Source organism: Topomyia yanbarensis, chromosome 2 (assembly GCF_030247195.1).
Source record: "Topomyia yanbarensis strain Yona2022 chromosome 2, ASM3024719v1, whole genome shotgun sequence".
NCBI classification, from domain to species: domain Eukaryota; kingdom Metazoa; phylum Arthropoda; class Insecta; order Diptera; family Culicidae; genus Topomyia; species Topomyia yanbarensis.
In genome coordinates, this window is record NC_080671.1 from 121,398,500 (window position 1) to 121,409,838 (window position 11,339).

Consider the following 11,339-nt stretch of genomic DNA (forward strand, 5'->3'; position numbering starts at 1 on the left):
TAATGGTCATTTGGCATAATGGTCGTTTGGCATAATTTGAAATATACATTGAAATCTCTGTTATATTAGGCGTTGACGATGCCTAATGTGGCTACGCCACATCGCTTTAAGCGTGGTGCTGTCCGACATCGCTCCGCTCCGTCGGACTTAAACTAGCTGATAGCCCCTATGTTTAAGTAATCCGGGCAAACGAGTGGATCACAGATTCGCTTGCAAGGGGCTGCCATTCCGACGGGGGTATACAGATTCAAAGAACTGCTCATGTTTGAAAGAAGGAGTCAACTCCTAAGTTTAAGTAATCCGGGCAAACGAGTGGATCACAGATTCGCTTGCAAGGGGCTGCCGTTCCGACGGGGGTATACAGTTTCAAATAACTGCTAATGTTTGAAAGAAGGGGTCAACTCCTAAGTTTAAGTAATCCGGGCAAACGAGTGGATCACAGATTCGCTTGCAAGGGGCTGCCATTCCGACGGGGGTATACAGATTCAAAGAACTGCTCATGTTTGAAAGAAGGAGTCAACTCCTAAGTTTAAGTAATCCGGGCAAACGAGTGGATCACAGATTCGCTTGCAAGGGGCTGCCGTTCCGACGGGGGTATACAGTTTCAAATAACTGCTAATGTTTGAAAGAAGGGGTCAACTCCTAAGTTTAAGTAATCCGGGCAAACGAGTGGATCACAGATTCGCTTGCAAGGGGCTGCCGTTCCGACGGGGGTATACAGATTCAAATAACTGCTCATGTTTGAAAGAAGGGGTCAACTCCTAAGTTTATGTAATCCGGGCAAACGAGTAGATCACAGATTCGCTTGCAAGGGGCTGCCGTTCCGACGGGGGTATACAGATTCAAATAACTGCTCATGTTTGAAAGAAGGAGTCAACTCCTAAGTTTAAGTAATCCGGGCAAACGAGTAGATCACAGATTCGCTTGCAAGGGGCTGCCGTGCCGACGGGGGTATACAGATTCAAAGAACTGCAATATATATATATATATATATATATATATATATATATATATATATATATATATATATATATATATATATATATATATATATATATATATATATATATATATATATATATATATATATATATATATACATATATATATATATATATATATATACATATATATATATATATATATATATATATATATATATATATATATATATATATATATATATATATATATATATATATATATATATATATATATATATATATATATATATATATATATATATATATATATATATATTGCAGTTCTTTGAATCTGTATACCCCCGTCGGAACGGCAGCCCCTTGCAAGCGAATCTGTGATCCACTCGTTTGCCCGGATTACTTAAACTTAGGAGTTGACTCCTTCTTTCAAACATGAGCAGTTATTTGAATCTGTATACCCCCGTCGGAACGGCAGCCCCTTGCAAGCGAATGTGTGATCCACTCGTTTGCCCGGATTACTTAAACTTAGGAGTTGACTCCTTCTTTCAAACATGAGCAGTTCTTTGAATCTGTATACCCCCGTCGGAACGGCAGCCCCTTGCAAGCAAATCTGTGATCCACTCGTTTGCCCGGATCAGAGTTAAAAATAATCGAATCTGTTTTTGACGACTGAAAATGAACCTGATGCGACTCGCGGTGAATAGAAAAAATATTCATTCAAATATCCATGTTAATCATTCTGTTGAATATCGTACAATATATTCATTCACTAATTATCTAGGAAAATGTTTTCAAATGCCGGTAAAGCAACTGAAACAACAATCATCATCGCTTACATTGTGCCAGGGCCTACTTTGATGCGTTTGATTCGTTACTGCACGGTTGCTTCGTGTAATAATCGGAAACGAATGAAAATCTGCATGGATGAATGGGCGGTTTGTTCGTTTGACGTTTTCAGCTGCGTCGCTGAATATTGAAAATGAATGCGGCTGAATATGATCAATTTTCATTCAATGAATTTGAATATTTTTAACTCTGGCCCGGATTACTTAAACATAGGGGCTATCAGCTAGTTTAAGTCCGACGGAGCGGAGCGATGTCGGACAGCACCACGTTTAAAGCGATGTGGCGTAGCCACATTAGGCATCGTCAACGCCTAATATAATGGAGATTTTAATGTATGTTTCAAATTATGCCAAACGACCATTATGCCAAATGACCATTATGCCAAACGACCATTATGCCAAATGAGCATTATGCCAAATGACCATTATGCCAAATGAACATTATGCCAAACGACCGTATGTGTCACCTACGGTTATGCCAAATGAACATTATGCCAAATGAACTTATGCCAAATGAATTTATGCCAAACGAACTTATGCCAAACGACGTGCTCCCGTTAAAAATCACTCAAAAAATGCTACGTCATTTATGGATCATCCCCAAGTGGAAGTCAAATGCTCTGGCAACTGTATTGAAAATTCGCTGAATTACAGTGACAGCGCTGTAGCAACCGTAGTTGGTTCCCATGAAAGATAGTCGAACGAAAGAGTTATTACGTAGTGTTCGAATGCGGGCTTGAAGATCCTCGCGTTCTAAAATTATAGAGCACTCAACTCTTGCAGACAGCAAGTTCGAGATAAATTAGCCGCAAGAGCAGTCGCTCCGGATGCTGAATGTGTCGAGGTGTATTATTCTGGAAACAGTTTTCGTATCTTGACAGTTGAAATTTGTTTCGCTATGGGAGATGTCGAAGAGTAAAGCGTATGAGCTATAATCCATCGTGAAATGTTCCGTGTTGGGCTACCCACAGGAGCTTTTTCCGTACGTGCTTGCCTAGCACTTCTACGTTCAGCGAAAACCGGGCTGGCGCATTCTAGCCTTTCGAATTACATAGTTCAGCTGGTTGTGTCGGGAAGTTATCAGTTTCACTAAAGCCTTATCTACCGCCAACAGGAGCTCTACCGTTTTGAGAACCGTGCTTCTCGTTATGACCACCCAACGTTCTGTGCATAGACTGTCGTTCTGATTCTGCACCAGGCGGAAAATGTTCCCATCGGACCTGTCGATGCTGTGGGCAAAATACCTGATGTAAAACGCTTGTTTTCCTGCAACCACTTAGCTGTATCTTTGTCTGCACAGGTGATTTCGAGATACCTTTGATCGTATGTGTACTTTCTAAACTTGAGTCTCATATTGCTTGGGCTTTGCTCCATGATGCTATCGATCAGCGGGCATCGAGTAGCATTCAGCTGTTCATTTATTTATTTATTTATTAACAGATTAAGGCCGAAGTGGCCTGTGCCGTATACAAAAGATTCCTCCATTCCATTCGGTCCATGGCCGCGCGTCGCCAGCCACGCAGTCTGCGAAGGGTCCGCAAATCGTCTTCCACCTGGTCGATCCATCGTGCTCGCTGCGCGCCACGTCTTCTTGTACCGGTCGGATTGCAATTGAGATCCGTTTTCACCGGGTTATTGTCCGACATTCTGGCTACGTGCCCGGCCCACCGTAGTCGTCCGATTTTCGCGGTATGACAGATGGGCGGCTCCCCCAACAGCTGATGCAACTCATGGTTCATTCGCCGTCTCCATGTGCCGTCTTCCATCTGCACTCCACCGTAGATGGTACGCAGCACTTTCCGTTCGAAGACACCAAGTGCGCGTTGGTCCTCCACGAGCATGGTCCAGGTCTCGTGCCCGTAGAGAACTACCGGTCTAATCAGCGTCTTGTAGATGGTCAACTTCGTACGACGGCGAACTCTGTTCGACCGAAGTGTCTTGCGGAGGCCAAAGTAAGCAATATTTCCTGCCACGATGCGTCTACGAATCTCTCTGCTGGTATCATTGTCGGCAGTCACCAGTGAGCCCAAGTACACGAACTCTTCAACCACCTCGATTTCGTCGCCACCGATGCAAACTCGAAGCGGGCGGTTCTCAGTTTCTTCTCGTGAGCCTCTTCCTATCATGTACTTTGTCTCCGACGCGCTTGGCTTCTCTTTTCAGTCTGATGTAGGCTTCCTCCATCTTCTCAAAGTTTCGTGCAATAATATCAACGTCATCGGCGAAGCCAAGTAGCTGAACGGACTTTGTGAAAATCGTACCACTCGTGTCGATCCCTGCTCTTCTTATTACACCTTCCAGCGCGATGTTGAATAACAGACACGAGAGACCATCACCTTGCCGTAACCCTCTGCGTGATTCGAAGGGACTCGAGAGCGTCCCTGAGACACGTACTACGCACATCACCCGATCCATCGTCGCCTTCACTAATCGCGTCAGTTTGTCCGGGAATCCGTACTCGTGCATAATCTGCCATAGCTGATCTCGATCGATAGTGTCGTATGCGGCTTTGAAGTCGATGAACAAATGATGTGTGGGCACATTGTACTCGCGGCATTTCTGCAGTACTTGACGAAGAGCGAACACCTGGTCCGTGGTAGATCGTTCGCTCATGAAACCCGCCTGGTACTGCCCCACGAACTCTCTTGCAATTGGTGATAGTCGACGGCATAGTATTTGGGAGAGTACCTTGTAGGCGGCGTTCAGCAGGGTGATTGCTCGGTAATTACAGCAATCCAGCTTGTCGCCCTTTTTGTAGATAGGACACACGACACCTTCCATCCACTCCTCCGGTAAAATCTCCTCCTCCCAAATCTTAACCCAAATCTTCAGCTGTTCATGCCTGAGGCTATTCGAAAAGTACATAACCGGAATGATGGTCATCGAGTATGGCTTGGCCATTTTGTTGAATGTTGGGCGCTACTAAGTTTTTAGTGTCTGTCTAGGATCCTGTCCCGTGATCTTTTTCGGTTCGGGCGACTCAGTGTCCGTCGAACGCTGTCGGTTGGCTGATGCCTTTTGGTTATTGGAATATTTGTCAAATCTAGCGCTTCAGCAGGTTTGTTACCGTTTCTCAGCAGACACCCACAGTGTTTCTTCGTCGCTTCGCTGTGACGAGCTCCCCGTGTTCCTCTTGTGTCATTCTCGGAGTCCTCCGATCAACCGGTAGCTCCATCGGACTGGTCTGTGTCCTCCGAGGCCACTGTCCGATCCTCGTCTCTAGCTGAAGAGTTGAGAATGGACGAAGTGCAGGACACAACTCCTCCAACGAGCCACTATTACGTAGTTCTCCGAGTTTGCTTTCCACGCGATCCTTCTTTTCTTCCACCTCTATCGCCGCACTCTCCTTTAAACTCATGTATACAGTGTGCATAGTTCTTTCCGTTTTGTTCCCACGAATAGCTAGGAAAAGAAAGTCAACCCTGTCAGAGGGCAAAATACTGTGGGGTGCGCTCTGGTGCCCCACAGGCTCCGTGCGTGGCTTGGTATTTGTAATCACTTCGAACCCCAGTTCTAGTTTTTGTAGGACTAAGATTTGAAATGTTGAGAACTCCCCCCCCCTCACCCCCCCCCCCAATCATCCCTCGGCACGAGTCGCGTCATACCATGGATTGGGTCATAAATTTTACGGTACGGATTTTGAGGCCCGCCCGTTGGCACCCTCTCATCCCGCTGCTACAGCTACTAAAATTATGGAAAGTTGATAGCACCCAGCTGACGCCGGTCTAACCACCAAATGTCATCGTTGGACTCACGTGGAGGCATGAGATAGGAAACTTGAGAGTACTCTGTTATCTCACCATTTGACTGCCTACAAATTATAGCGCAATAACAACAGTAGCGTTACATAAGGCTAGTTTAAAAAAACGGTTTTAATCCACCTAGTGGTGCAATTGTGCCTTTCTCATTTATCCAAACTACGATTCCATGGCTGGTTATGTTTAATATAATGGTGGAAATGTCTATTACATATTCAGTGCGATTTACACATACGTAAATGAATCGACAGCTACGAACTTGAGTTGCTACTTGTCAACTTGTTAAGAAATTTTAAATTAGTTTCTCAACCGAAAATCATTTCAAACCAATTTTTTCAATGGTTTTACAGACCCACTAGGAAAATTTATTCTGGAGGAACTAGAAAATTTTATTCGGGTAGGGGGGTACATGATGAGTGAAGGGTGGTGAGTGATGTGGGGGGTACCCCTCACCGTATCCACCTAACTACGGCCTCTGTTAAAACACTGAAAACCTATGTAAGTAAAAAAAACGGGATTATGTTCAGAGTGATTGCATAACCTTTCTATAGGAGAAAGGTAAAAATGTGAATTTGTTGTGTGTCCACACTCTTCAACCCGTAACTCCGGAACCAGAACTCTGAATTTAATGAAATTCAATAGTAGCCTATGGGAACATTGTACCTTTCATTTGAGACTAAGTTTGATGAAATCGGCTCAGCCATTTCCGAGTAACCGATGTGCATATTTTTGGTCACATGCATACATACATACACACACGCATACATACGCACACACACAGACGTTTGCCGAATCGGACGAACTGGGTCAAATGGTATTTGAAAGATTGCCCTCCGGATAAATTTATTTCAGATTTTTTATGCCTCCGGATAAATTTATTTCAGATTTTTAATGATTTATTCGACTTTTTCTTAGTCCCAGTAAGAGCTGTTTCGTCACATTATCTAATTCTTAATTTTGTTTCCTTACTCTAAAAACGTGCAAGCAGACAACAGCAAAGTCTAATTATGATCCACGCTGTTCAGTGTACAGTGACACTCTCTGGTCAATAATGAGAGCGAGCAAAGGCGCTTTAACCTAGGCTTATTAGCCAGGGCAGGGTGTAAATACCTCTGTCCCATCCCAAAGGACACGAGGAGTGACAAACCTTCTTAGCCAAGTCACTCCCAACGATTTATTATTCCCCCCTTCGAACTGAAACGGTCGTTACGGTTGTCCTCATTTCTTCCTTCTTTAGGATTCAAAACAATTCGTTAATTAAATTATTCATTAATTGAATAATTTAATTGCTGTCTAATTTTGAAACATCTTCTAACCCAACTCTGCGCAGTAGGCCTGGCCGTTTTAATATTTACGACTTATGAAAATAGGTTGAAAAATTAATATTGACAAGGAAAACACTACAGAATAACTGCAGGGTTTTCCAGGATGCTTTTCAATACTGGCTGTGTAAGGTTTAGAATAGAATAGAATAACTCTAAACACGTGCAAGCAGACAACAGCAAAGTCTAATTATGAGCCACGCTGCGCAGTGCTCAGTGACACTCTCTCAACGTGCTATTTCTTCAATCATTTACATACGACTGACGCTTAAAATAGTCATGAAACTATGAGCTCGTTTTGTATATATTGGAGCTTTTTTAGAAATGAGTTCAGAACATTTTATTATTTACAGCGGTATTGAAGAATATTCTTGCATAATTTAAGATTTAAGGCCCATGACACTTGAGTGATGTGTTGCTCAAAATTCATTTTGATCAACCGACGAAAAGAAAAATGTTAGTTCCGTGCATAAACAGGGATTGTTATTAGCGCTAACACACCATACAAAAGTAGAGCGATTGATCTATAAATTGTTCTAGTTTTTTTTCTATGTAACTATGTTGGTGTAAAGCCATACAATAATGAATTATTATAAAATAAAATCAAAATAACTGATGCATACTTCCTTGTTCTTTTTCAGATTTCAAACATCTCGTTCCGGTAAACTGTCGCTACACACCGACATTCGCCTGTTGATATCCCGGCGTACCGACTGTGATACTGCGGCAGCACACGGGAAAAATCTCCTGGAGGCCCCAAATGAGTTGAAGGTGGTCACAATCGTACCGGAAAATCCCAAGTTTAGCCTGAGAGTGGACAAACAGTAGGAAAGTGATGTTGTCCGTTTCATTCTATTTTATTTTAGCACCAATTCATATTTGAAAATTTTTCGTTTTCAAAATTTTTAATTTGTGGTATCATTTGTTCCCTGCATTCATTCGTTGCTATTGTGATTATGAGTCCATCGATTGTCGTGTTTACTGTACATCACAGCAAGGAAATTGGTGATTTGTTCAATGAATAGTGTTTGCGAATCAGAAAACCAACGATGGACCACGTTTATTTTATTGCACTGATTTTTTATCTCATTATAATTTGTTATGAATTCTTTTGTTAATAATAATGGTTTGAAAAATTATTTTCTTTAGTTTGGAACACAATTTCTCAACTCGTCACTAACAACACTATACATAGTATAGCGTTCATTCTGTATGTACGATTATGGAAAATATAACTAAGATTTGAAAACGATAGAATTTACTAAAGAGTTTGTTATGGCTTTTCTTAGAAACTGGTAGTTGTGACTAGCTAACATTTGTGTCCGCTATTTCAATAGATTCCAAATTTTACGATATCCGCTTATCACGAGAAAACGAAAAACGGATTGATGGATTGTGTATGCTTAAGCTGTGATTTGCAAAGATAACTGTTTTCGCTAGCGTGTTTGTCGTAACTCTTGAACACGCAGCACGAATAAGATTATCTCTAAACATAATAAGCGAATTGTGTATATTGTTAATATATTTTGTTCAAGTGATGTACGATACGAAACGAATAAAATGGAAATGTTCTTTTAGGTTTAACACTGCTTAAGGCGCTATCGACTTCCTAGCCTCGATTTAAATAATGTCCAATTTGCTGCTAACATCGTATATTTCTGGGCATATCATTTATCTATAAGCTTTATCTACATAATCCAATATTCTACTATGTTCAACACACAGAATAATTTTGGATTAAAGCCTGAAGCTTTTCCGTTAGTTTGAAAAAAAATCAAAACTATCTATGGTTATTAAAACTCCGTGGTTAATGTAACAAAATTCACAAATATGCTGCTATCACACCCTCCCTTTGTTTTGAGCACTGCGTTAAATCTCCCGTCAATGATATCCCCTAAATTGCAGAAAATAAATACGCCAATTCAGCCGCCAATACAAAAAAGCTGACATAAGTAAACTTAACTGAAGCTTTGAGTGTAGTAGTTACAACAGAATGAGATGTATGTTTTCGATGTGATTAAACGGTCATGTTTTCAAACTAGTAACAAACGGCACGCTATATCATACCGTAGGAATTACACTTGGAATAAATCTTCACGCTCAAGGTAATGCGTATTGTAGGAAAAATGCGAGATAACTAAAAGAACCTTTTTTATCTATTGGTGATATAAGCTGGACATCAATTTTCATTTTATCAGCGAGTCGAAACTAAGACAACATTTAAAAAAAAAGTAGCAAATAACACTCACTGCCATATTTTTGAATTTGAGTTAATCCGAGTAAGGTAGTAAATTTTCCAATGGTGTTACCCATATTTGTTTCTAGATAAATCGAATTTTCGTGTAACGACTGGAGCTCTGGACGAATATTACTTGAGGGAAACGTGATTTTTATGTAACAATCTGTAGAGCGTTGAAAAAATTAATTCTGATGCGGCAAAAAGTTTTCACTATACTAGGTATCCCAATGATGGTCTAAAGGGATTATTCAAAAATAAAACATAAACATTCCAAAGTTTTTTGAGCCTCTTATTGAATGTCTCGAGTTATTCGGAAGTATTTGCGTAGATGTAAATTCCGATAGACTTTTCAACTATTTATAGAACGTCTTGTTTAATGTCTGCCATGTCAAATTTTATTTTTTTATACTATTTTGTCGTAAGTTCGTCATTTAATACCATGCCAAATGTTTAATATGAAAGAAACGTTCTTTATTATATTTCTTGCAAGTAAAACTGGCATTTAAATGCAACACACTACCAGACTCTGTGCCAGTTAACCAACCGTTAGAGTCGCTTTGGATTATAGAATTTCCACACGCAATACTTTTGCGATCACCTTTCACGGTACGTTAAGTATGGTCCAAACAAATTTGACTATAAAAAAGCATCTTGAGGCGTCATTTTGCATGACGTGTATGTGCGCTGTGAGGTTATGTTCATATTCATGCTACTACATTATGCCACGCATTAATTTACATCTTATGTAACTAATATTATGCATAGGAAATGCATCAATCTTAGATCAAACGGTATTGGATTCGCTCTCCCTGTTTTTGTTAATAGAACACGTTATATCAGAATAACTATTGAACGAAAACGATTGCTTGATAAGAAGGGTAGATATCTTTCTCTAGATATTCTATTTTCTTCAACATTGCTCTACAGCTCTTAAATTGTATTGTATTGTTTATTGGGGCTTTAGCCTTGATGGGTCATTGGCCCTTGAGAGCTCTTAAATTCTCAATCGCTACTATCGTAGAAATATTCAACAACCAGTAACAATTGACTTTTGGCTTGATTCGAAACCAAAGCTTTTTAGCTGAAGTAAGCCACTAATCTGAATTTGTTGGGTTACGTTCAGAATTCTGGGTTCCATTTCTCTACCACCAATTGCAATACTTGGCTCCCAAACAAAATAGACGACCTTCCAAATAACACAGAAAACGTATATAGATACTAGTCAGTTACAATAGCAGCAATTTGCAAATAACTAGAACGGATAAAAGGTTTTGTGAAACCAAATGTTTTTCTGGGAGTGTAAATTCAGCAGTTTAAAAATGCAATAACGAAAACTCCAATTACAACACTATCACAGAAAATAAAAAAAAAACAGATTTACTGTTCTAAATGAACAAAGAAATTTTAGCCAGAAAAAAAACATAACAGTCCCCAGTTACGGGGAACAAACTTCTGTATAGAAAGAAATACGCAAAAAGCAAGAAACAACGTTAGATACAGTAGGAATATCATTAGTTTGATTAGACATCGATGACGATGTATGAGAAATAACAATATACCGAAGATTTAAAACATTAGTAGCAAGTAAAAAGTGGACGTTAAACTACATGAAAACAGAAAAATACTAAAAACATATACACATGCTATATATTTATACAACCCTTTTTTCAAACATAATGGAAAATATTTAATAAATGAATTTGGGGAATCGCCCCGTTAGATGTTCAATCAATGAGTAAAAAATAACGTTGTGTTTCTTATAATAGATTAAAAAAGAATTCGTCCCTTACAAACTGTATAGCGATCACGTGTATCTAGGGTTGCCGCCCCTCGGGAGCAATCTCCGGGCCTCCGGATTTTACATAAATTTCTCCGGGTTTGGTGGGAAGAAGCATAATTTCATTTTTTACTTCTTTCACAAAGCAATGAAAATGAAAAACAAATCAAATTTACTATCAATTAAGAAAAAGTAATATTTCGCTATATGTTACAATTGGTCGGTGTTAAGTCAGACCGGACTAAGTGACAAAATATTGATTTCGAGAAAAACAGGTTTAAAGTTTGAATCGCAGAATCCTTTACATGATTGGAAATTAATTATTGCCATAACACTAGTTTATTGTTACATATTTCAAATCTTGCAAAAGTCCAATGTAGCTGACGATATTCTCTATCTAGTGCTGTCATTATCTCATTTTTTTGATGTTTTGCGACTTAGTCCGGTCTGACTT

At 39.9% G+C, this 11,339-nt stretch overlaps 1 protein-coding gene across 4 annotated transcripts in view; it reads left to right on the forward strand.

Annotated features, from left to right (window-relative positions):
- The window catches only part of LOC131679716 (protein Atossa), a 98,384-nt gene extending 89,931 nt beyond the window's left edge, over positions 1 to 8,453 (forward strand). For all 4 annotated transcript variants that reach the window (XM_058960453.1, XM_058960451.1, XM_058960454.1 and 1 more), the window contains one exon: positions 7,511 to 8,453. In XM_058960453.1, the coding sequence (XP_058816436.1) occupies positions 7,511 to 7,697 (187 nt within the window). In that variant the 3' untranslated portion in view covers positions 7,698 to 8,453. The remainder of the gene's footprint in view (positions 1 to 7,510) is intronic.
- The last annotated feature ends 2,886 nt before the right edge of the window (positions 8,454 to 11,339 follow it).